We start from the raw sequence: 27,661 nt of genomic DNA on the forward strand, positions 1-27,661 counted from the left end.
GAGGCGCCCGGCGGTTGCAGCGACGCGTCCACTGCGGGCGTCGCCGGCGGGAGAACAGGCGGCGGCGGCGGCGGCGCGTCGCCATGGGGCAAAATGGAAGGCAGCGTCGGTAACACCTGGGGCTGAGGCGAGTCAGTAGATGGGTCCCCAGGGCGCTGACCGGACGGCACCGTCGCTGAAAGCAGACGGGGAGCGGCAGATCCCGTGCGACGACAGAGGCGCAGCTGATTGAGATGCCGACGCACCTCACCAGAGGCCCCCAAAACCAGATAAATAGCACGGCTGAGGCAGCGAAGAATGCGCCCTGCGAGCCAACGCCGTGAACCGCGATAGTTACGATAGTATACAACGTCGCCTGGGGCAAAAGCAGGTGTCTGCCGCTGCACAGGAACCTGATGCGGCGGATGTAGCAAATACATCAAGGTTCGATGAGGGCGACCGTGAAGCAACTCAGCCGGCGAGAGACCATCTCGGGGCAGAGAGCGATACGAGGACAAAAAGAGCAATAGCGCGTCCTCTCGAGAATGCGACTCTTTCAACTTCAACATCTGTGACTTGAAAGTCCTGACCAATCGTTCAGCGGCACCATTTAACTGTGGAGAAAACGGCGCGGACGTCAGATGTTGAATACCATTGGCCTTGCAGAATGACTGAAATTCTGCGGACACGAATTGTGGGCCATTGTCGGAAACAATAGTCTGTGGAAGACCTTCAATGCAAAAGATAGCGGATAACGCTTGGATGGTGACAGACGACATCGTGGAAGACATCCGGACAACAAAAGGAAAATTACTGAATGAATCTACCACAACCAACCATCGAGCATTCCAGAATGGACCAGCAAAATCGATGTGTAAGCGTTGCCAAGGGGAAGTGGCTTTTGGCCATGCAAAGAATTTCCGCGGTGGTGCTGATTGTTGTTCGGCAAACACCATGCAAGAAGATCACATATTCGTAATCGCGGCATCGATTCCGAACCAAGTACAGTGCTGACGAGCAAGTTGTTTCGTTCGCACTATGCCCCAATGTCCTTGGTGGAGAAGCCGTAAGACAGAGGACTGTAACGAACGTGGGACCACGACCCTGGACTGATCATTATCAGAACGCAACAGCAAAACACCACGTCGTATAAAAAGTCTCTCCTTGTGAGGAAAAAATCGGCGAACCAACGGATCCCCAATCCGTGACTTTGACAAGGGCCATTGAGTAGCAACGAAACGCAGAACGGTAGCAAGGACAGGGTCGGCAGCTGTGGGTGTAGCTACACGACGAAAATCAATCGGAAACGACTCGACCACGTCATCGGTTTCCGAATCAATGAACATGCAAGCAAGTTCGGAGGAATCGAATGCTCTATCCCCAGCAACAGGCAAACGGGACAACGCATCGGCGTTTCCGTGTTTAGCAGTGGACCGATACAAGATATCGTAGCGGTACTGCGAGAGGAAAATAGACCAGCGAATGAATTTCTGCGCTGTACGTGGAGGTACAGGCTTGTTCGGATGAAAAAGCGATGTCAAAGGTTTGTGGTCTGTGATGATGGTAAAGTGACGACCATACAAGAAATCATGAAACCTAGTAACACCAAATACGAGAGCCAAAGCTTCTTTCTCAATCTGTGAATAATGTCTTTGCGCAGACGAGAGCAATTTGGAGGCAAAGGCAATAGAGCGATCGTGCGAACCATCTTTGTGCGCAAGCACAGCACCGATCCCGAAATCCGATGCATCCACCATCAACAAAAGGGGTTTCTGGGGATCGAATGGCGTAAGGCAAGTATTGGAAAGCAACGCCGATTTCAACTGGCGAAAGGCGCGTTCGCATTCCGTCGTCCAGACGAACGGAACACCTTTACGGCGTAAGCGATGAAGCGGAGCTGAAATGGAAGAGGCGTGGCGCACATAGCGATGATAATTAATTTTTCCCAGCACACTCTGTAGCTGCTTCAAATTCTGCGGCGAAGGCAAGTCTTGTATGGCACGGAGGTGATCTGGACTGGGATGTATGCCTTGGGCATTGAGTACATGGCCCAGATAGGGTAAGTCACGAGCAAAAAACACACATTTGTCCTTCCGCAAGCGAAGACCATTTTGTCGCAAGACCTGAAATAATGTTCTGAGATTGGCTAAGTGTTCTTCTTCCATCTTTCCGGAGATCACAATATCGTCCAGATAGTTTGCTGCAATAGGGACCGACGCACAAACAGTTTGTAGATATTGCTGAAACAATGCAGGGGCGGATGCACACCCGAATGGCAGTCGTTTGAATCGGTACAAACCAAGATGCGTGTTAACCACCAAAACGCGCTGGGATTCTTCGTCCACCGGTATTTGCAAGTACGCATCTGCTCGGTCCAACTTCTAAAAATATTTACCCGGGCACAGTTTGTCAAAAAGATCTTCCGGGCGGGGTAAAGGAAAAGTTGCAGTCACTAGTTGGGGATTCACTGTTGCCTTGAAGTCCACACAAAGTCTCAATTTTCCGGAAGGTTTTGGCAAAATTACTAAGGGTGATGCCCAGAGAGAAGCCTGCACACGTTCAATCACACCGTGTGATTCTAAATCGTTTAATGTTTTTGCGACCTCATCACGCGATGCGTGGGGAACAGTGCGCGCTCTGAAAAATTTTGGTTGCGCGTTTACTTTCAGTTCCAAATGTGCTTTATAGTTCTTAGCGCAACCAAGGCCCAGTGCAAAAATGTCTGCAAATTCCTCACATAGACGAGAAAGACTGTCCGAAGGCACAGTCTGGTTCACTGATAGGACCTGATTTACTATAGACAAGTTAAACAACGGAAATAAATCTAAACCAAACAAGTTCACTGCATAAGAAGAACGAAGGACGTAAAATGACACAAGTTTTGTTTGTCCTTTGTATGTTGCAAGAAGGCTGCACTGTCCTAACACAGGGATCGCTTGTCCTGAATAACTAGTTAACTTAACATTGGTGGCACGCAACGGAGGTGTGCCCAGCTGTTTGTACATGTCTTGATTGATCAGTGAAACTGCAGCTCCGGTATCGAGCTGGAATGGTATCACTTTGCCATTAATGTCCAAATCTACAAAAAGTTTATTGTCCTGCTGATGACAAGAGCAACTGTCTCGTGTGACGTGAACTGACACTGGTACATAATCACTTGCGACTTGACAGGATTTCCGGCGATGTCGACACACACTATTTCTGGGATGAACACTGTCACTGTTAGAGAGAGTGGCACTGGGAGGAGTGGCATGAACTATATGAATTTCCATGTGCGAAGTATCACGAGCCTGAGTATCCTTGGTTCGACTGCGGCGCGAAGCAAAGGGCCTGGGATGGTTGTGAGTGTCCGATCGGAGCTTTTTCTGGCAAACACTTTGAACATGTCTTTTTTTATTACAGAAAAAGCAAATAGCCGGGCCGGACGGGCAATTCTCACGCGAATGTCTACTAGCACACCGCGGGCATTAATTCACTGCATTTGCTTGCTGGCGCGGTACACGTGGCTGAGAGCCAGGCGGCTTTGGCGCAGCCGGGCGCGAGGACTGTTTACTGTTCTGTGCAGCTCGCCTGGCGGGCCGGTTAACCTGACACACGGCTGGCGAAGTTTCAAATAATTCCTGAGCAAATTCAAGTGTGTCCTGCCGATCCAGTATGTCCATCACTTGTTGAAGGGAGGGATTGACTAGTTTCAAAATCTGTTCCCGTATACGAACATCAGAAACGTTCTGTGCAATTGCATCACATACCATAGTATCTGAATAAGGGAGGCGATATTCACACTCAAAAGCACAATCCCTAGTAAGGCCTTGCAAGGTTGCATCCCACTCCCGATTAGTCTGACCTGCCGTACGTTTTGTACGAAAGAAGGTATACCTTTTCGCAACTACATTGACTGATTCTTTGAAATATGCATCTAATGCAGACAAAACTTCGTTGTAGGACAGAGTTGCTACGTCGAGTCGCGGAAATAATTTGACTATCACACGGTACGTGGTCACTGCGACGTACGAAAGGAGAAAAGGCTGCTGCTCATTACCTTGAATTCTGTAGGCGGCGAGATGCAATCAAAATTGGCGTGACCACTCCGTCCAGCTTTCCAGTGCCGCATCAAAAGGACGAAAAGGTGCTGCAACTGCGTGTTGTGGCTGCGTGAGCGGTGGAGCGGCGGCTGCCGCATCGTTTTGCAGTGCACGTTGACCCTGGACGAGTTGTCCAAGGGCATCCAGTAAGGCCTGTGTCTGCTGGTTCTGTAAGCGATAAAATTCGGACAGTACATCTGGAGATTGTGGCGAAGCCATTCCACAAGTAAATCAGGGCAGTATAGTTACGAACATGAATTGGCCTCGTCGCCAACTGTTACGGACTGGCAAGACAGCCAATCCACTAGGAGGAAGCCGAAAGGCACGTGTTTATGCTCACGCAGGCTGGCGTGAGGTCTGGGACAGGACAAGGAAATGAGACTAGCAAAAAGGAGGTAACTGGTAGAATACTTAACTTTAATCCATAATTGGTGAACATCGCTCTTGACGGTACATGTTTTACAGCATCAATAGTAACTGGTAATGGCGCCTTGCTAGGTCGTAGCAAATGACGTAGCTGAAGGCTATGCTAACTATCATCTCGGCAAATGAGAGCGTAATTTGTCAGTGAACCATCGCTAGCAAAGTCGGCTGTACAACTGGGGCGAGTGCTACGAAGTCTCTCTAGACCTGCCGTGTGGCGGCGCTCGGTCTGCAATCACTGATAGTGGCGACACGCGGGTCCGACGTGTACTAACGGACCGCGGCCGATTTAAAGGCTACCACCTAGCAAGTGTGGTGTCTGGCGGTGACACCACAGAAACTACGGCCGTAATTTTTCCCGAGGGCATGCAGCTTTACTGCATGGATAAATGATGATGGCGTCCTCTTGGGAAAAATATTCTGGAGGTAAAATAGTCCCCCATTCGGATCTCCGGGCGGGGCTACTCAAGAGGACGTCGTTATCAGGAGAAAGAAAACTAGCGTTCTACGGATCAGAGCGTGGAATGTCAGATCCCTTAATCGGGCAGGTAGATTAGAAAACTTAAAAAGGGAAATGGATAGGTTAAAGTTAGATATAGTGGGAATTAGCGAAGTTCGGTGGCAGGAGGAACAAGACTTTTGGTCAGGTGAATACAGGGTTATAGACACAAAATCAAATAGGGGGAAAGCAGGAGTAGGTTTAAGAATGAATAAAAAAATAGGAGTCCGGGTGAGCTACTACAAACAGCATAGTGAACGCATTATTGTGGCCAAGATAGACACGAAGCCCACGCGTATGACAGTAGTACATGTCTATATGCCAACTAGCTCTGCTAATGACGAAGAAATTGAAAAAATGTATGATGAGATAAAGGAAATTATTCAGATAGTGAAGGGAGGCGAAAATTTAATAGTCATGGGTGACTGGAATTCGATAGTAGGAAAAGGGAGAGAAGGAAACGTAGTAGGTGAATATGGATTGGGGGTAAGAAGTGAAAGAGGAAGCCGCCTGGTAGAATTTTGCACAGATCACAAGTTAATCACAGCTAACACTTGGTTCAAAATCATAAAAGAAGGTTGTATACATGGAAGAAGCCTGGAGATACTGATAGGTTTCAGATAGATTATATAATGGTAAGACAGAGATTTAGGAACCAGGTTTTAAATTGTATGACATTTCCAGGGGCAGATGTGTACTGTGACCACAATCTATTGGTTATGAACTGTAGATTAAAACTGAAGAAACTGCAAAAGGTGGGAATTTGAGGAGATGGGACCTGGATAAACTAAAAGAACCAGAGGTTGTACAGAGTTTCAGGGAGAGCATAAGGGAACAATTGACAAGAATAGGGGAAAGAAATACAGTAGAAGAAGAATGGGTAGCTTTGTGGGATGAAGTAGTGAAGGCAGCAGAGGATCAAGTAGGTAAAAAGACGAGGGCTAATAGAAATCCTTGGGTAATAGAAGAGAGATTGAATTTAATTGATGAAAGGAGAAAATATAAAAATGCAGTACATAAAGCAGGCAAAAAGTAATACAAACGTCTCAAAAATGAGATCGACAGGAAGTGCAAAATGGCTAAAAAGGGATGGCTGGAGGACAAGTGTAAGGATGTAGAGGCATATATCACTAGGAGTAAGATGGATACTGCCTACAGGAAAATTAAAAGGGACTTTTGGAGAAAAGAGAACCACTTGTATGAATATCAAGAGCTCAGATGGAAACCCAGTTCTAAGCAAAAAAGGGAAAGCAGAAAGGTGGAAGGAGTCTATATAAGGGCGATGGAAATGGAAGAGGAAGAGAATGCAGATGAAGATGAAATGGGGGGATACGATACTGCGTGAAGAGTTTGATAGAGCACTGAAAAACCTAAGTCGAAACAAGGCTACGGGAGTAGACAATATTCCATTAGAACTACTGACAGCCTTGGGAGAGCCAGTCCTGACAAAACTCTACGATATGGTGAGCAAAATGTATGGGACAGACGAAATACCCTCAGACTTCAAGAAGAATATAATAATTCCAATCTCAAAGAAAGCAGGTGTTGACAGATGTGAAAATTACCGAACTATCAGTTTAATAAGTCACAGCTGCAAAATACTAACGCGAATTCTTTACATACTGGTAGAAGCCGACCTCGGGGAAGATCATTTTGGATTCCGTAGAAATATTGGAACACGTGAGGCAATACTGACCCTATGATTTATCTTAGAAAATAGATTAAGAAAAGGCAAACCTACGTTTGTAGCATTTGTAGACTTGGAGAAAGCTTTTGACAATGTTGACAGGAATACTCTCTTTCAAATTCTGAAGGTGGCAGGGGTAAAATACAGGGAGCGAAAGGCTATTTACAATTTGTACAGAAAGCAGATGGCAGTTATAAGAGTCGAGGGACATGAAAGGGAAGCAGTGGTTGGGAAGGGAGTGAGACAGAGTTGTAGCCTCTCCCCAATGTTATGCAATCTGTATATTGAGCAAGCGGTAAAGGAAACAAAAGAAAAATTCGGAGTAGGTATTAAAATCCATGGAGAAGAAATAAAAACTTTGAGGTTCGCCGATGACATTGCATTTCTGTCAGAGATATCAAAGAAGTGCACTTGAACGGAATGGACAGTTTCTTGAAGGGAGGATATAAGATGAACATCAACAAAAGCAAAACGAGGATAATGGAATGTAGTCGAATTAAATCAGGTGATGCTGAGGGAATTAGATTAGAAAATGAGACACTTAAAGTAGTAAAGGAGTTTTGCTATTTGAAGAGCAAAATAACTGATGATGGTCGAAGTAGAGAAGGTATAAAATGTAGACTGGCAATGGCAAGAAAGGCCTTTCTGAAGAAGAGAAATTTGTTAACATCGAGTGTATATTTAGATGTCAGGAAGTCGTTTCTGAAAGTATTTGTATGCAGTGTAGCCTTTTATGGAAGTGAAACATGGACGATAAATAGTTTGGACAAGAAGAGAATAGAAGCTTTTGAAATATGGTGCTACAGAAGAATGCTGAAGATTAGATGGGTAGATCACATAACTAATGAGGAGGTACTGAATAGAATTGGGGAGAAGAGGAGTTTGTGGCACAACTTGACAAGAAGAAGGGATCGGTTGGTAGGACATGTTCTGAGGCATGAAGGGATCACCAATTTGGTATTGGAGGGCAGTGTCGAGGGTAAAAATCGTAGAGGGAGACCAAGAGATGAATACACTTAGCAGATTCAGAAGGATGTAGGTTGCAGTAGGTACTGGGAGATGCTTGCACAGGATAGAGTAGCATGTAGAGCTGCATCAAACCAGTCTCAATACTGAAGACCACAACAACAACAACCTGTACATCACACTAGCCGCTTGAAAGTTATCTTTGTTCGCGTATACCCTTGCTCGTTGTCACAGACCAGCAACATGAAGCAATATTATTTAAAAGCTATAAGAAATGAATTTTTCTTCAGTGAATTAATTTTTAACGTAAACACCATCCTTTACCTCAGGCATGCAATGTGAAAAGATGCTTCATTAACTTTCCATTTGTTTACCAGTCGAAATGAAATATGTCAATCGAGAAAAACTAATGCTCCAGGGCCGTGGCCAGTGTTTTGTTTTGGAGAGAGTTGGGGATCAGACAAGAAACCCTTAATTGTAAACTGTAACATTATTCTAACTTATAAATGCGCACATATATTTCAGTAGACAAGATATTACATTTTACTACGTGGCAAGTCTCTGAGAACCAAATTCAGCATACTTTTTAATTATGTCATCAGGATGTAGGCCAATGTTGAGGCCTTATGAAGAAACAACAGTGCTAAGACAGAGAGAGTCTGGTACTGCCAATGCTGCCGCACAAATAGTTCTCCTGTCTTCTTGATGATGAGAAGATCCTCCCAGGCATTGCTGTGGGTAGTGGAATGGTAGCCAAAGCTTTCACGGTTCGTATTAACGAAAAAAATCTTCACTGCAGTGAGATAAAGCTGCGAGAGCACAATTAGGTCGATTAGCATTTGGTATTTTAAAATGGTTCAAATGGCTCTGAGGACTATGCGACTTAACTTCTGAGGTCATCAGTCGCCTAGAACTTAGAACTAATTAAACCTAACTAACCTAAGGACATCACACACATCCATGCCCGAGGCAGGATTCGAACCTGCGACCGTAGCGGTCACGCGGTTCCAGACTGAAGCGCCTTTAACCGCACGGCCACACCGGCCGGCTTTGGTATTTTATTCAATCGGCGCTTCTGCAATTGCATTTCTGACTTGAACCCACATTCATCAATGTGGCTGTCCGCATGTTTGTAGCAATGGATTCTCTGTTAGCAAAATGCTCGTCAGTGCATTGTTTTCGTAAAACTGAAGTTAAGGCGGTAACCGATGACTTTTGATTCACAAATCTTTAATGCATCTGCGCCGTTACGTTGTCAAATACGAAGCAGTCCTCTGGAGTAGTGACATCACATGGTAATGCCACATTTTATATCTACCTCTGTTGTGAATTAATACGATGTAGTTCGGTTCTAGCTTCTTCTGCTACCAGCTTTATTTCAGAGAACAGTTCTTTGAATCTGCAATCTGCAATGTCACTCAAGACGTCGCAAATATGTTGTACATTTTCAGTTGCCTTTGGGAGATAACACTGGACTTTCTGAAGTGCTTATTAATGAAAACATTTCTTTAATTGTTAAAAGTGAGACCAGGAATTCGCTCTTCTCCAAAGCACAAAGGACGTGGCTGGCCCTATCCGAGGTATCCAGTTTGCGGCTCTGTTAACAGCACGTCCAGAGCGTACAAGATTGGAATGTAAATATTCCTTACTCTTATCAGTGAATCGTATCTTTCAACCCATCTCGCTTCACGTATAGACAAAAGACTGGTCCTTGTGATATGCTCATCGCAATATTCCGTGACTTTTACTTTCAGAACATTTGTGCTTTGTGAACAATCAGCCGCGCGGGATTAGCCGAGCGGTCTCAGGTGCTGCAGTCATGGACTGTGCGGCTGGTCCCGGCGGAGGTTCGAGTCCTCCCTCGGGCATGGGTGTGGGTGTTTGTCCTTAGGATAATTTAGGTTAAGTAGTGTGTAAGCTTAGGGACTGATGACCTTAGCAAATTTCACACACATTTGAACATTTGTGAACAATCCTCAGTGAAATTTACAGCTGAGGATACGTGTGTGTGCAGTTTCGAAATGACTGAGCAGAGTCAGACCGGGGCCGTGAAAACTGCAGTGTACATATTTAGGTTGAGGAAACTTTTCACGAATTACAGCTTGCACCCCTCGAAGATATCCACTCATTGCGGCATTGCTTGCCGACACAGATAAGGCATATCAAGTTCATAGTTTTCTAGAGTGTGCACGATCACTGCCACTAACCCTCGACCTGTTAACTCACGTACTGGAACAGTTCCAAGGACACCTCAAACGGTCTTTCGACATAGCCTAGACGCAGTGAGACCCTGTCTGTCCCTCACATATCGCAGGTGTCACCTGTCAAAATAATAAAAAAAAAACTGTGACCCATTCGCTTTATTGGTGGTATTTTATTGAATTAAAAAGCCGTAAACGGATACTAGTTCATTGCTCCGACTTGAGTAAAGTGCATTTAATGGCGCGGTTTCTACGTGATTTCTGACAGGCACGTCCCCATATTTCAAACGCATCCTCAGTGTAGCTGTGAAGTTGCCGTCATTCCAGACTGGACCGGTGATATCCAGCAGTGTAGATACTGAATCATTTAGTCATTTTTTCTCCGAAATAGTATATCCAGTCTTCCCAACAGCAGCATGGCTTCAGCTCTGAGCACGTCTGTTGCACTGTATTTTTATTTTAAGTGCGAAATTCATACGAATGACGACATTTTCTTGTTTGTGAGTAAAGTTGGCAACAGTATTATCAGAACAAAATTATCAGATATTCGTTTTGTTTCCAATAATTTATTCGTGTTTTTCAAACACGTCACGTGTATCTTTCCATTGCACCAAAGTTTTAATCATTTCACGTAGCTTGTTCTTTACTGGACATAACACAATATTTACATAGGACCCCATCTAGTTTCAGTGAGTACATCAACCAAGCATAGGCTTTTAGCCACTGATGCTGCAAACACAATTTTCTTTTTGGCTCCGTGGCAGGAAAAGCAAACTCTTTAGATGACATACAAGACTCAGTAATAAACTTCATTGTTAAATCACGGCCAATAGATCTGTGATTTATCTAAGCACCAACGTCAATTTTCTCGAAAGTTAAATCAAGAGAGGGCGACGTACCTGGAACTTCAACAGATTCTTCATTGCCCTAGACTTTGTAACTAAGGTTCTTCGTCGTCAATTCTGAAGCAGTAGTCTCCATATATCAAGAGCATGATATAGATGCGTATGTTTTCTTGTAACGATTTTCAATATTGAGCACTATCCTCGTTTCATTTTACAACTTAGCGCGGGAAACTCTTGCAGCTCAGTAGGTAGCCAACTGGCTATTTTCTGCAATGGAGACAAAACAATCCACTACGTCAGCAATAATGAAGCACAACGTGACGAGAGAGTGCAGTTCCACGGAAATTCCCTGTGCTACCAAAATAAACAACTTTCGCTTAAACAGTTATCTTTTTTTAGTTAGAAGTGATTTGGCTTTCATATTCATCAATTTCCAAAACATGAGTGTATGTCTGGGAATATAATTACGGTAAGTTTCGTAATAAACGGCAAACGCATAGCGACATTAATTATTAGTCAATTCACGAATTAAGAAAGGTATTTACTTATACTATAGTGGTGTACTCAGATGCATAATTACCTAAGTCCGCTTAAATTATTTGACGGTACGAGAAGAAAATCCGATAAGAAATCCGAGAAGAAAATCCGATAAAATAATCAGTTGCGCATAATGAAGTATAGTTCCGTTGCTCATCACACTTACAATTAGATCAGCGTGGGATCAAAAAGGAATGTGAAACCTACATGGGAACATTAAAATGTGATACTTACAGAGGTCACTCTGAGAGGTCTTCGGGGGCAACCTTGGAACTAGAGGCCTGTACTTGCAGCTAGCAACATGACTTAAAACCTCTCTTCTCTCTGCTCTCTCTATCAGCTTAAGGAACTTCTATAGTTTATAATTACAAGCGGCTGTTTGCGCCTACTAAACTGCTTGAACTTGCTTCAACCCTGAGTGGTTCTCGTAACGTCGAATCACGAACTCGCAAAGATTATTAAAAATTGTAATTATAATTAACTATTGCTTTTACTTCACCTGAACTCTTTTGTGAAACCTAATCGCTGCCTATTATTAAGGCAATGGTAATAACTGCGGAACATTTAGTGGAATTTGAGGGTGTGACGGGGCTTCATTCCCTCTAGAATCAACATTCCTCTCTGCACTTCACTCTTACTCTACTTATCGGCTTGGTAACTGAGGTTTCCCACTAAAGCACGGTGTCAGTATTTGCAACTGGGACAGGAACCAGTGCAAACTCACCTTCAGTATTTGCCTTCTGAAAGTAATAGCGCATACTGTCTACTAAAAGTTGGTAGCCATCACTGAGAGAACAAATCTTGAAAAGAGTTCCATTGAACTTTAAACTGTTAATGATATTATCTTTGAAGGTATGCAACTTTAATTTTCAGTAATAGAATGAAATTCACAATAGATATAGCGTCAATGTTTTAGCAATCAGCTTTACGAAACTTTTGAAAGAGAAGAACTTACTTATTAGAACGTAGATGGATTTACTTTTGTCTTGAGAAACTAAGCAAGTTAAATTAATCAAGTACTGTTACAACAAGGACTATCAAATTTGTACAACATTATTGTCTTATGAAAATTTACCACACCAATTGTTACGCTAACTGCAACCTCCTTTTTGGTCAACAAAAGAAAAAACTGATATATTGTGGCAAAGTCTGTAATTTTCACAAATAACATGAAAACGGCAATCACGCCGAAATATGCCGTAGTAACGAACAATATAATCACACATAACAGCGTCTTTCGTTTAATAGCACTTTGATAGTATTTAAACAAAAATGGTTGTAAGGTACTTGTAAAAAAATGTAACTCCATCTGCCATAAACTGTTATTATATTGTTCCAAAAATGTCACTACGATTCTTTCTAAAATATCCGTCTATGCGGCAACAATAATGGTTGTGAAATAACACGAGACAGCATGCCTTTTAGAGATACTGCACTGGAGAGTATGGTGTAAATATGCTCTAGCAGTATCTTCACACCTCATATTATATGTATAGACCAAACACACCATATTGCCTGCTTTTGGTACGGGTCTTGATGTATTGAAGGTGCTGTTCTTGCAGCACCAAATTTTGCCTGGATATATCTTGCGTGAGTGGCTACGGTTTAGATGGGGCGTCTTGCTACTGCAGAAAACACTAATCGTCAACTTCCTCCATGAATTTCAAGATCTCAAGCTCAAATATTGATTCTTGCAGAGCGCACTCTTATATGAATTTACCACTGCTTGTTAGCTACTACGTCTAACAGCTGTGTGCCAGCCGCGTAGCAAAAAAACAGAAAAGGCATGGCCACCGGAGAACCATATAGCAACAGTGTTTGCTGGCGTCAGCCTACTGCGCATTTTCCCAAAGAAAAAGAGTTCCAAAAATGGGAACGACAAGAGGAAAAGCTTGGGAGTCTAATGGCGCAATGGTTTCCCTGTCTGAGATATATAGATAATATTGTGGGGAAAGCGAGCCAAAGGTTGCGTTTCATTGGCAGGACACTTACAAGATGCAACAAGTCCACTAAAGAGACAGTTTACACTACACTCGTTCGTCCTCTGTTAGAATATTGCTGCGCGGTGTGGGATCCTTACCAGGTGGGATTGACGGAGGACATCGAAAGGGTGCAAAAAAGGGCAGCTCGTTTTGTATTATCACGTAATAGGGGACAGAGTGTGGCAGATATGATACGCGAGTTGGGATGGAAGTCATTAAAGCAACGACGTTTTTCGAACCTTTCTGTTCGAGCTCTGATTTCTCTTATTTTATTTTGATGATCATTCCTACCTATGTAGGTTGGGCTCAACAAAATATTTTCGCATTCGGAAGAGAAAGCTGGTGACTGAAATTTCGTAAATGTTAATTACAAAACATTTATACAGCAACGTTTTGACGTCTCCTCCACAATATCAAAAACACTGAAGTAATCATTAAGAATTTACGAGTTTCACAGACAAGACATTACTGAAAAGTGCACAAATGAGACACGCCATTACGACCACCTGCTTAGTCGCTTGTTTGTTCGTCTTCGGAACGGAATACATCAGTGATTCTGCATATCAGGGATGCAACAGTTTGTTGGTGGGTTTCTGGAGGTATGTGGCATTAGATGTCCACGCACATGTCGTGTAATTCACCCGTATAACGGGTCGCCGATTTCCGTACACGGTGATAGCGCCCGATAGCGACTAATACGGGCGCTATAGGATTTGCATCAGGCCAATTTGTTAATCGAGACATGAGTCACTATAATGCTCCTCAAATCACTGTAGCACGGTTTTAGCTCCGAGACACAGAGAACTATACTGCTGAAAGACGACATCGCCGTCGGGCAAGATATAAGCATGAAGGGATGCACGTGGTCCGCAGCTGTCAGCTGGTAGCTGCAAGCGCAAGAGAATGTCTCCGATAGCGTAAAACTGCTCCCACCATCGTGTGTCGGCGGCGCGCCGCCGTTCACCTAGACGACGGCGTCTGTGGAGACGACCATCCACCTAGTGTAGCAAAATGTGATTCACCAGAAGAGCCGACATGTTTCCGTTGGTCGTCCGTCGAATCCCGATGGTCCGGCGCTCACTGCAATCGTAACTGATGGATGTCGTTGGGTTAACGAATGAAATGGCTCCAAGTACTGTGGGACTTAACATCTGAGGAGCTTGTGAAGGAGCCAGGCTTCAGGACACAAAGACACCCAAAATCACCCCTCTTCTTCAATGTTTATTCATCGGAAATGTGAGTAGAAGCTTTTGTTTTTTTTTTGGGTTGGCTTGTGATGTTTCCAGGTTTCTCGCATTTGCGAGGAACAGTAGACTGTCAGTTTCACTGTGTCTGTAAACTGTGGAATTAACCAGCCAGGAGCCGGCCAGTGTGGCCGTGCGGTTCTAGGCGCTTCAGTCTGGAACCGCGGGACCGCTACGGTCGCAGGTTCGAATCCTGCCTTGGGCATGGATGTGTGTGATGTCCTTAGGTTAGTTAGGTTTAAGTAGTTCTAAGTTCTAGGGGACTTATATGACCTCAGAAGTTGAGTCCCTTAGTGCTCAGAGCCATTTTTTTTAACCAGCCAGGAAAAAAGAAAATATATGATAACACACTTCAACTTCCATACGCTTGTCATTAGATCACTTGACCAGAGTGCTAGCATAAAGGCATTCATAATCAGACGATCCTACATCTGAATGTTACTCATAGTCCTCAGGGACTTTGGCTGTATTGGCTGGAAGTTGTTTTCCTATCACAAGGGTAAGATATTATCATCGTCCTAATGTTTCACCCATGCAAAAATCCAACATCCGTCGACAACTACTTTCTGATGATGCTGGAAGATTATGTTGAATTGGAAGGCCTTTTGTCCCCCTATCAATGTGAATCAGTGTGGGTTCTCAGTGGGATGATCCACAATCATTTGTTTAGGTAAGAAACAGCAACCTGACACATTTTTTTTAGAGACCAGCACCTCTTTCACCAGTCTTTCTTTACCTACATAAGGTACACGCTACCACTGGTAACATCAGACTTTTCATGTCCTCAACTGAGGCTTTTGAGGCCCCCTTCTGATTTTTATTCATCAGTTTTTGTTTGCCAATTGTTTCGGTTTAGAGTTGTTACATCACTTAGTGCCTCATGAGTCCAAGAAAATGGCATCCTTCACAGCTCTATGCTGAGTGTTTCTTTCCCTCACAACCATCATAGACTCGTGATCTCCATCAGACCATTGGTCATGCAATGCTGCTTGGCAGTGACTTTTACATTTGGTACAGCTCCCGGTCTGTAGCGTTCGGTTGAATGCAAGCTCCAAGGTACCATCCAAAAGGTCTCTGCTTAGGCCAGTTTCCTATGGCTTATTATTACGCAGTGTGTGGACATCATTGTACAGTCCCAGTTTTTCAGACTCCTATTCGATAAGAAGCTGACTCTGGTCATCTAGAGACTACTGCCGCCAACTTACATTTCGCGGAAAGACCACAAAGATAAGATAAGAGATTAGGGCTCGTACAGAGGCATATATGCAGTCATTTTTCCCTCGTTCTGTTTGGGAGTGGAACAGGGAGAGAAGATGCTAGTTGTGGTACGAGGTACCCTCCGCCAAGCACCATATTGTAGATTGCGGAGTATGTATGTAGATGTAGATGTAGATGAGGTCATCAGTCCCCTAGACTTAGAACTACTTAAACCTAACTAACCTAAGGACACCACACACATCCATGCCCGAGGCAGCATTCGAATCTGCGACCGTAGCAGCAGCGCGGTTCCGGACTGAAGCGCCTAGAACCGCTCGGCCACAGCGGCTGGCCGTTTGGTCAACATGTGGACACGTAACGATGGTCTGCCGCGGGGATCTATGTTCAACAATGTACGATGAGCGGTGTTCTCAGAAACGTACGTGCACCAGCACTGTGTTCTTTCGCCAGAGATGCCGGAGATCACCATCTATCCTACTTTACAGAGGAAGCAAACCTCCGAACCTCAACTTCTGTGAAAAAACGTGGACGTCCAACCATTTAGCACCTAGCGGTAGTTTCACTTCCTTTTACCTCTTTCCGTAGATGCTCACGAGAGTAGCAAGTCAACATTCGACCAGCTTCGCCGCTTTCAAGATACTCGTTCACGGGCTCTGCGTAATAATAATTTGCCGTTTGTGAAAGTTGTTTATGTGAATGGCTTTCCCCATTTGCAGCCCGTATCTTCGCTAGGGTGACCCCCTTCCGTGTCGGCTCCACTAACATTCTTTCGTTAGCGCGCCACGTGCTTGGCACCCAACGTCGCGTTGGGTAGTGGTCATAATGATGTGGCTTATCTGTGTACATTTAACAGCGGCACATAGACACCTCCTCGTTCAAAGACATCGATTTTGCAGGAGCTGGAGGACGTAACGGCATCCATGGTGTCGTCACAACACGTCTGCAGCAACTTAGCAAGCTACATTAGCCCTGATCGGCGGCTACATCACGCCACTGATGTCCAGTTCAGTGTACACGCTGTCTTGTTCTCTGCAGCCTTCTCCCGTGATGAACAGCGATGGTATCCACGCTCGGATGGCCTGTGTAGAACTTCACCATGGCTGCGGCAAGGACAGTCTACGTCGGGCCGTTTCACCACCTCCCTGGCTGGTCATTGTCGATGCCGAATCAGTGATTAAGAGTTACTCACAATTAGCAATAGGATGTGGAGCAGCGTTAGCCACCTGAAATCCTTTGACTTCGATTCAGCATCAGTTTGCTAATATGCTCCATTAGTCCGGTAGACTGAAACCATTCTAACAATTTTGCTGTGGCGTCCCACATTTTCCGATTACCAAATGTCATCCTGGTGGCTCAGAATGTAGTAGAGGTTTATGTACTAATGACTGAAGCAGGTTGTGACACTGTGTATGGTATTGTGCGGCTGCGCTGTGGGAACAAGGCGCTCAACTTCCGTCGCTATTGCTTTATGTACCTTTATCTGTTTTTGAAACCTCCTCACGCAGTTGCATAATTTAAAAGATATATGGTGGTTATTAAGGATCCATTCTCCTCGGTCGGCCTATAATATAAGAGAGTTTTTTATATTTTTTTGGAAAAAGTGATGAAGCAATCGACGAGTCATTATTAAGCCTCCCATCCGAAGAGTTAATGTTGATCCTTCCAAAATTAGATGTGTCTTATGACGGAACGCCTGCAGTAGTTCTTATCCGAAATCAAAAAACAAACAATTTAATTAACCTGCAGGATATTGTGCACAGAGTAATAGCACTTTAAGTAGGCTGTTTAGGTTTTTATGTTGGTAACATCATGTAGCGCTCTGTATGAAAATCACTGACTGTGCTATGTGCAGTCTGTGGCTAGTTTGCATTGTTGGAATATTCGCCATTGTAGTGTTGGGCAGTTGGCTGTTAACAGCGCGTAGCGTTGCTCAGTTGGAGGTGAGCCGCCAGCAGTGGTGGATGTGGGGAGAGAGATGGCAGTTTTGAGAGCGGATGATCTGGACATGTGTCCATCAGAGAGAGTAAATTTGTAACATTGGATATCGTGGACTAATATATATTATGACTTTTGAACACTATTAAGGTAAATACATTGTTTGTTCTCTATCAAAATCTTTCATTTGTTATCTATGCCTTATCAGTAGTTAGTGACTTCAGTAGTTAGAATCTTTTATTTAGCTGCCAGTATTGGCGCTCACCGTATTGCAGTAGTTAGAGTAACGAAGATTTTTGTGAGGTAAGTGATTCATGAACGGTATTGCTTATTGATAGCCAGGGCCATTCTTTTGTAGGGATTTTTTAAAGTCAGATTGCGTTGCGCTAAAAATACTGTGTGTCAGTTTAGTGATGATCATAATAAGTAAAGAGAGAAATGTCTGAGTACGTTCAGTTTCGCTCAGCTGTTTGAAAATCAAATAACGTAAGGGGTTTACCAGCACAATCATTCATAAATTTTTCTAAGGGAACGTTTCAGCACAGTTTTTTTTTTAATTTGATGAAACAATAATTCCTTTAGTAAACACAGTCGTGGCCGCATGTAAGTTGTTACTTTTTGTTTGTGGATGACCGCTTTCGAAGTACTATAGAGATCGTCATCAGATCTATGTACACTCCTTGGCGATGCAGGAAACGCTGGCGTGGAGCAGGCCCGTCCGCGCTGCTGTGGAGGACACTGTCCTCAGCAGTAACAACTCATATGCGACCACGGTATGGTAATATCATTAAATGGTTGTTTCCTGGACCAAAGTTCCAAAAAGTTACAAAATAGCAAAATGGCGTACGTTCGAAACTAAGATGTATTTTTGTCGTGTGTGTTTCATCACGTTTTTTGCCATAATTGATGAATAAATTAAGATAAAAATTATGATATCATAGCTTGAGGACATGCTTGCGGAGTAATTCAGCCATATTTCAGAAACGTCCCTCAATTAATGTGTCACAATTCGTTCTCTCACCTGAGATGCTGTATGACGATGATGATGATATTTGCTTTGTGAGATGCTCAACTGCGTGGTCATCAGCGCCCGTACAATTCCCAATTTTTACACAAACCAATCTAGTCTCACAAATGAGGATGATGATGAAATGATGGGGACAACACAAACACCCAGTTACCGAGCAGAGAAAATCCCTAACCTGGCCGGGAATCGAACCTGGGGACCCGTGATCCAGAAACAGCAACGCTGGCCCCTAGACCACGAGATGTGGATGAGATACAGCGTGTAACGTCACTTCTGGTACCTTTCCTTGCAGATATCCCCCGACGCGTTCTACACGCTGAGAGACCTCAAGGAGGTCAACATCTCGCACAACGAGCTGAACGTGCTGCCCCGCGACGCGTTCGCCGAGTGCCGCCGGCTGGAGCTTCTGGACCTGTCCTGGAACCCGCTGGTGCTGCCTGGCCGGGGCCCCATGCTGGTCTCCAGCTCGCTGTCCGCCCTCGACATGTCCTTCTGCAGCCTCGGCAAACTACCGGACCAGGTTTTCTCCAAGGTGCCGGCCCTCAGCGAATTACGACTGCGGGGTAACAACCTCCAGCTCGTATCCGAGTGCATTCTGGAACCGATCCCCCAGCTGATACTCCTGGACGCCGATCTGACGTTCCAGTGGACCGAGTGCTCTTCCCAGGAGGCGACGACGAGTGGCACTCGGCAGGTGAATAAGGTGGGAGACCCTGGGAGCGGGCGGGACCCCGCCGAGCGGCAGGCAACAGGCGACGTTCTCGCCTACGCAGAGGTGACCTTCATCCCCACCCTGGCACAGTGGGTCTTTCTCGTCGTTACAGCACTACTTACAGCGTTACTACTCACCTACATTCGCAAAGCGTGTGAAAGAGGTCAACGTCGAGAGGAACACATATACGAGATTCTAGGTGGTAGTCAGACAGTTCGCATACCAATTACAAACATGAATTCAGAACAAGTAGCAAGTCGACCAGCTCCTGCGAGCATTTAAGCTACCTTGCAACAGTTTCCTCAGGTGACGGGGAGAGCCGTTATGTTATTCCAGTACCGGGGTACGTTTTGCTTGCAAAAAAGAGGTAAAAGATTTCATATTTTTATGTTGTGTGTATAGTTGACAGTACATTTAATCCCAGTTTTCGATCTCGAAAACCCTCGGGACAACTTTTTGCAGCCAAAAGCTCAAGAAATTTTGGCACTTTTTTTAAGGCTTTCGTCAATTATTCGGAAATTATCCATCCAACTTTAAATGTTACCCTAACCAAACTGAAAGAGCATTAAATGTTGACTCGAATGACCTATTTAAATGTGAAAATCGGTGCAGCCATTTGGCCGCAATCAGTTGTCGAAGTTGATTCATTTTTACCAGTTCGGCTAAAAAGTCGGCTCGAACGCCTGTAACTCAAAAGCGACTACTCCAAATGAAAAATGTCGCGTTATCAACGTTATAAAGCAAGGAATTTCATATTACAAAACCATATAGTTTTTCAGATTTAGGCACTATTAAACGTTTGTGCACCTAAAAGCCAAAGTAATTACATTCTATTGTTTTTCTTTCAAGTGACAGTTATTCAATGAAATGAAATCTCCAGTGAGGAGATGGCTCTCTAATGAGCACATATGTGTTCTGCATGTGTATCATTTTTAATTTTCTTCGTTCAATTATGTTTTTATTCGTTTTTACACATGTCTTAATTGGTATGAGTCGGTTGCTAAAATGAAAACCAAGTACATAGTAATGGACATATGAGTAACATAAAAATTTGTACTAATGAAGAAATAAAATGGTATGGCAAGATTTAAAAAACAATAATATATCAGAGATTAACATTTTATCAAGTTTCAATTCCATCGCCGTCGTTTGGGAGACTCCGGCATGTCCCGCTCCCAGCAACCGATCTCCTGTGTCACCAACTTCCTCGACCTGGAACACATCTTCTACCTTCTCCACATCCTTGCCGGGTCCAGTTTCTGGGGCGTTCTCGCAAGATAAGCCATAAGAGTGTTTGCACGCCGATGAGCACTTCAGTCCAGATTTGGGACGTCCACATGCTGCTGTCCACCTCGTTCTGCGTGCACAGGAAACCACGTTCAGTAGCGTATCTGGAGCCGCATCTTTCGTCATCGTCAGGGGAAACGAGGCTGTTTTCTTCCAGCCGCACTGGAACGGATCAGTTTTCTGCCCCTGCCAAGCTTACAGCTCATGGTAGGATCACAGTGAGTGCCACCTCGCTGCGTGCGATGTTTGCGGTAGCCTTTCGTGTTTGAAAGATTTTCTCGGAGCAGACTTTACGAAAAGCTCGTGCCTGAGGTCGTCCAAAGCCGCGCAGCTGTAATTCCCGTACACTGTTCTACCGCCTATGCTGTTAAGTCTTGAGAGGCTGAGGGTTTAACAAGTTCAGCAGCTTGCAATTTAAGATGTGGCTGTTGCTCCATATGGTTTAGTAATTTCCCACTTTATGAAACTACGGGTTGTTCTAGGAGTCTTCTCTACCGGTTAGGAGAACAAGCAAGCCTATGTCCTCGCTTATGATTGCCACACTGTCAGACTCAGTAACATGGGACATAGCTACTTGCACAACTAATGAATCGGCATACTCTCCTCCTTGTAACACTTGAACACCTACATCCTCAAATTTCCTCATGAGCATTAAAAGCAAGTCGTTCTCGTTGCTCTTATTTACGAGAAACTACTCTTGTGCGACTGCAGCATTTGTATCTTCATCGAAAATGATGTCTGATGAAGAACCCTGTCTCCCTAAACGGCGAGATTTTTCAGAAGACTTTCTTCCCCTTCGCGTGGCATCTCTTAGATAGGAACGTCTTCTTCCCCGATCAGTGTTGTCAGACTCTATAGCTGTGCAGGGAGAGACTGCCATGATTCCTCCCGTGGGAAGGAAAGCATTCAACCCGTCAATCTTGCATATGTTAAAATCGGCGTTGTCAGACATGCGCTGGAAGAATCCTTCGCTGGTTATGGTTAGGATGCTCAGGTCGCGCAGTCAAGGACGTCTCAAATAGGGAAGCTTCCATTATTGGAGCTGCGCATCCAATTGCACTAAAAGCGTCGACAATAAGTCTTGATCCGGATCTGTTGTATATTACTGTACTGAGCCCATTCAACAGTGAAGATAGAAATGACCGTGACCTTTCTTCGGAAATCAATGAATGTGACAAAGCAACACTTTTCTTATTTATCTAGAGTTCATTTTGACTTAAAAAGAAACAACAAACTGAAATTCCTTTGACTTTCAAGTGTGCGAACGCTTAATAGTGCCTAAAACAGAAAAAGTAGATGCCTTGCGACAGGAGATTTCACACTCTACAACTTTGATAACTCGACATTTTTGAACTGAAGTAGCAGTTTTTGAATTACAGGCGTTGGAACCGACTTTTTAGCTAAGCTGGTAAAAATGAACGAAACTTGACAATTGATTCCGGCCAAACGACTGCTCCTATTTTGGTATTTAAGTAGCTCATTCGGCGAAAATTTAATGCGGTTTCATTGAGGTAAGGGTAACATTTTCAGTACGCTGCTTTGTTTCCGAGTAATAGACGAAAACCTGAAAAAAGTGCCAATATTTCTTGGTTTTTTTGGCCACAAAAAGTTCTACCGAGGGCTTCTGAGCTCGAAAACTTGGACTCAACGTAGCGTTAACTCCGTACACAAGATAAAATTGAATCTTCTACCTCAATTTTTGCCAGCAAAATGCCTTTTTTGTGACGCCGTTACTGGGCTATGTGCCGAATCACTTTCACCTGGCACCCGCCTTACAGTCCTAAATTCCACTCGTCTATCGTTCGGTACGTCATCCGATGGTACAAAATTTTCCTTTGTTATGAATCTAGCAAAATGTTTTAACACAGTTATGCAGTCCCTAAATGTTCCTTTCGAGCTATCAGATGTAAGTGGGGCCTGTAATTTGTCTACAAAACGTCGGAAGCTTCGCAAACGGATCGTGGCCAGTTGAATGTACATCGTAAGATCCATATACGACACAAGTATTAATTATTAACACCAATTCCACTCCATACAGTGTCAAAACTTATAAAAGCTGCACATTATAAGTTTGGGTCGAAGGGCTCTGAGCACTTTCTATCGTAACACAGATTAATAAATGATGTACAGAAAATTAATCTGGTGCAGCTATTCCATTGCAGAAATAACTAAATAACTATTAAGAACACGGTACTGCAAATTCTATGACAACGATAAATCAGTCAAGGTCAGAGTGGGTACAGCATACCACAAAGATACCGACAGCTCTTTCTTCGGTTCTTGACCCTCAGTAGTTTATATCTCCTTCTCCTCTCCCCTAAATTCTGTCCTTCCGCGAGTGCCAAAGATGCAGAGGAGAAGTGCGATTATCGCAGTTGCAAAAGGCCGCGGTCTGAAGGGACCTTCCGTAACACTTGTTGTAACCGCTCTGTGACGGGTGTTGATAAATGCACAGTGCCAGTGAAAGAAGTGGTGGCATATATACTTGCCCTGGTTGGATACAGTGTGACAAGAGCTCGGTTCTTGTCATGTACCCATGTGTGAAACTCGCCTCACGCTGAAGCGCGCCGCCATCTGCCCCACTGTCTTCTAGAATGCGACAACAGCGTACTGCAGTGCCCAACGGCCAAATTAACAGACATGGCTGGCCCGTAAATATCCTGTGGGTGACTGCAGTGGCCTGCATGACGCCAATGCAGCACCACACTGAATATAGAAATCATTAATTGAAAGTGGCAAGTGGTCAGAGATAAATTTCGGAATTCCACCTGAATGCTGGTGAGCTCGTGTCCCATGTGTCATCTGCTTATAAGTGAGACACTATGTAGTGCTGTTCGCGACTCCTTTCACCTTGGTTGGGGATAGTGTACTCGGCACAAGAGATTGCATTTAAATGAAGTCAGCTATTGTCGAGGTGTTCAGTGGTTTTACGTCCCAAGTAGAATACTGGCTGCAATGGTACCAGCTTTCTGCCTGAGATGTTGCGTACACGAAAGCCTCAAACGTCCACCTACTACAATCACATCCCTCAAACATTACATTTACGAGCCCACCATGCCCTCCCATAAAGACAGCTGTCTTCCTCTACCTGCCTGCGTAATCCTTGCAGGCGAGGGAACGAATTTAGAATTAAAAAGAAAAAGAAAAGAAAACAAAAACTGTACAGTAAAACTGCGTGATTCACAAAAGTCTTGGCTAATATGAGACAATAAAATCTTAAAACCTGACCATACTGCCAGGCTGCTCAAAAGCGGCCACAATAGTACAAAAAATCGTCTTAACCTAGGGAAAAGTTAAAAATTAATGAACTGCAAACAGCTACTGCTGTAAATATAAAATTAGAGCAGATTTCACACCATTATCATTATTTTTGTGTACTTTTCGCTGCTCCACTTCCCCCTGAGCAGCAGTGGTATACAGTATGGAACCTTCACAATGCAGTGGCTTTGTGAGAAGTCCATGTACGGACACGATGAGCCTGTTTAGCTACAGCGCGTATGATCGAGTGTTCTAATAAAGAATTAAAAAAAAGTAAAACCGAAAATAAGAAAAGAGCACCAAATAATGAGTTTCTCTAAGGAGAAGCCGACATCTAATTTGTGAAGTTGAATACACAGCGGTGAAAACCGTGTGTTGCCCTCGTGATCAAATCTTATTACTGTCCTGCAACATCTTAGGGCAGTCGATGAAACGAGCTGAGCCTCACAGCGAATCTAGTTAGGCACGCGTCGTCTGACAGCTTGCGGTCGAGAATGCCAGCGTCCGAAATTCCAGCTCTCTTACGGGATGAAGCACGTGCTGGTATCACTGCCATTTAGAGCTCCTGCTGTTTCTGCCATAAGCGCCAGAAGTAACTGTGATGCTCCGTGCAATGTCCTCCGACGTTGCCCATATGCTGAATGTGTGACGCCCATTCAGAAACTGAAGATTCTTTGGTCGTACATAGATAACAATTAAGCGTTTTAAGAAACAGAACGCATGAAACGCATTGCTTGCCATATATTTTGCTAATGCCACACGACAGTCTTGAGGCATATATATAGTTCGAAATCAGTTTTCCCAATTTCCAAATGTCTTTGGCAGGCACATAACAGCTTCATTTTTTTAAATGAAAAAAACAACAAATAAAATATTTTCATCTTTATTTCCTAATTCGGCGACAAAGTTTTGAACAGTTATTGAAGTACTTATTTCATGTAGCTTTATGATTAACATTTTTTTTCTAAAACACGTATGTGTTTTGTTACTGCTGAAAGTAAGTTTCTTATTGCTAGATACTGAAAATCAAATCTCACTTGAACCACCACAAAAGCAAAATCTCTTCTTATGATTATATAATAGTAATGCTGACCATATTCGATAAATGACGTCTACGTCTTATACTCTCGTCATGATACTAAACATGTCAAATTATTTACCAGAAAAAATAATTTGGAAAGGTATTTTTTTCTAAGCTTTCTTACCAATTTTCTGTTGACGAACGCTCGCTGTAATGTATTGCAAAAATAGTGCTAACATCACACATCCCTCAAGAAACATTCCTCTACTCTCGGAGAGATGCGTGCTCCACTGTAGGCTGTTCCAGCGCTGCCCCGTGCTGTAATGCCGCTGAGGGAGAGGCCGTAAGCTGAATGGCAAGCATGCGCAGCGAGGCCAGGTTACCAGCAGGGTAGCCGCATTGCACTCGTCCTGCGCATGCGCAAACCACTGGGCCATTCCAGCCCAAGGGCACGCGACCATGCACACTGCAGCCCGGGTGCCCGCGAGTCAACTGTTTGACCACCCACGCCCACTGCGGGTCGGCACACGACCTGGAGCAGCCCACTACAGTGACGAAGGAAACAAAAAATAATCTTAATTACAGTCCTGTATCGCATTTCAAAACAAATTTTTACACAAAGTTCAGTCCAGCACTTTCGAATATCAGTATATCCCATTTTTCACTTGATCGTAAGAAGATTTGTTACTTCTAACAATACTGAATTACAAAGTACTTAATTATCTGTGTACGAACTCTGTAGCTTGACATAATAAAGTCAAACTGCAATTTGTAACTTAGAAAAGAAGTTTTCAGTAAGAGAAATCTTGTTCAGATGTATTCTTATTCGTAATATTTCTGTAACATAGGTATTTTTTTCAATAGGAAAACGCGTTAGACTCTCTCATGTAGCTTTGAGTAGAGTACGTTACTTGTATTTACAACCGTCGAAAAGCTGTGTAATTGTGCTGAATTTACGTAAAACTTGTGTTACCGTATAGTACAGGAGCACTACAAGGTACAAGGAATTTGTTATCCAGATGAACCTACAGCTCTAGAACTGAATAACATCATTTTGGAAACAAACTGTTGTCCGTACACTTATTTCGTGGTTTTTGTTGGCCATTCGAATCCTAAGCTCTTGAGTGAAACGCTGCTAATACTTTACATTTAACCTTCATTATATTGCAGCAGAATGGCGACATGTAGATAAATCACCACTATCAGTGGTTTAGACAATTTCTGATGAAGTACAAAGTATGTGACAATACACGGTTTTATGCCTGTGAAACTAAATTCTCTTTGTATATCTTTCATTAATTTTGTAGGTACTGTTGTAACACTTGTGAGTTGAAACTTCCCTGCTATTTCAAATGGACTCTTAACACCAAGGTATTCAATTTTTACATGTCAGTGGACTCTTAATCAGCAGTATCTATTTTTATATGTGTAAATAGTACTTCTTGGAAAATATATATCAAAGTTCTTTGATATAGTTGTATATATGATATTTATTTGATGAAATTCGTCAACGTATCTGAATGAAATGAAGAAGATTTGCCATTGTGGAGAGTTAACATCTTTTATCGTGACATAATCTCGGACTGAAGACAACCGACGTAGACTGATGTACGAGTGCATTCTCCCAGTACTAACACTACACACAGTAGTGCTGAATGTGCAACTCATACAGGCCGGTTTTCAACGTCTGTTTTCTATGGAGGTAACTTTAGTAATAATGAAGTAAGGATTATATTCACAATATTCAATAACCTATTCTTTAACGTGAAACTAATATAGTCAATGTCCCCAAGTTCCCTGGAAAAAACTCTTCAGTGGTTGAAACTGTGATAATTTAAGTCAAAAATAAATATTTGCTTGGTATCGAGTTGTTTAACTTGTTTCACTTGCATAAATACTACAAATTAGTTAAAGAACAGACTATTATATTTAAAATCTAGTTTTGTTCTTGTTTACATCTCATGAAGACTGAATAGACACAGTTCTATAAATGTGTAACTGTAGTAAGTAATTGTATTTTCCTATATATGATGTTGAAGATATTTTCAGTTACCAAAATTGCAAGTGCTGGTTCAAAGAACAGCACGTGAAAAATGAATTTAATTAGCAATTTCATACTGGTGTTTGGGCTATTGAAACTATTATATTGACATAAATTTCATAGCTTAAGTATATTTTAATGCTTTTGTTATTTTTTTCTGAGATATCTCATCAAATGTAAATCCAATAATATGTAATAAATTTGTACCTGAATACATGTTATCCCCATCTCACTGCTCAAACCCATAATATTCGTTCATTCATTAACACTGTACAGTCCTAGTTGTCTTACAGAAAATAAATTACTCTTTCTGGGCACAACTCACTGCAGCAAACTAGGTCAAGCATTCACACTATACGAGTATGTACAGGATGAACTAGTAAAAGTGTGCCAGGGTTGAACAAGTGATATGGGTATCTATATTCTACACCAGGGGTGGCCAAGAACTCGGCTCGCGGCCCATGCCCTGGCACGAGTGCCATAGCGCTCAACATGGCTGGCATGTTCTCCCCACCCCAAAGCCCCACTGTCAGAGGGTGAGGAGGGAAAAACTCAGTATGCGCCATGTTTAAATGGCAATTCAGTCTTACAGTGTACGACTTGGTTTTATATTTCATATTTCTCAACGACATAGATCACAAACAAAACAAATTTCAGTATTATTTAATTATTTTTTGTGCACTGAAGACATAATTTTTATCTCGTACAAGCTGTCAG

At 43.3% G+C, this 27,661-nt stretch overlaps 1 protein-coding gene across 2 annotated transcripts in view; it reads left to right on the forward strand.

Moving 5' to 3' along the window:
• LOC126198628 (leucine-rich repeat-containing protein 4C-like) overlaps positions 1-27,661 on the forward strand; it is a 150,765-nt gene that overhangs the window by 63,090 nt on the left and 60,014 nt on the right. Inside the window, exon 3 of one of the 2 annotated variants that reach the window (XM_049935089.1) lies at positions 18,918-21,076. The exons of the other annotated variant lie outside the window; for it this stretch is intronic. Coding sequence (XP_049791046.1) covers positions 18,918-19,619 — 702 coding nt within the window. The 3' untranslated portion in view covers positions 19,620-21,076. Of the gene's footprint in view, positions 1-18,917; positions 21,077-27,661 lie in introns of those variants that run through there. 2 annotated transcript variants of the gene reach the window in all.

This window comes from Schistocerca nitens, chromosome 8 (assembly GCF_023898315.1).
Source record: "Schistocerca nitens isolate TAMUIC-IGC-003100 chromosome 8, iqSchNite1.1, whole genome shotgun sequence".
In the NCBI taxonomy this organism is placed as follows: domain Eukaryota; kingdom Metazoa; phylum Arthropoda; class Insecta; order Orthoptera; family Acrididae; genus Schistocerca; species Schistocerca nitens.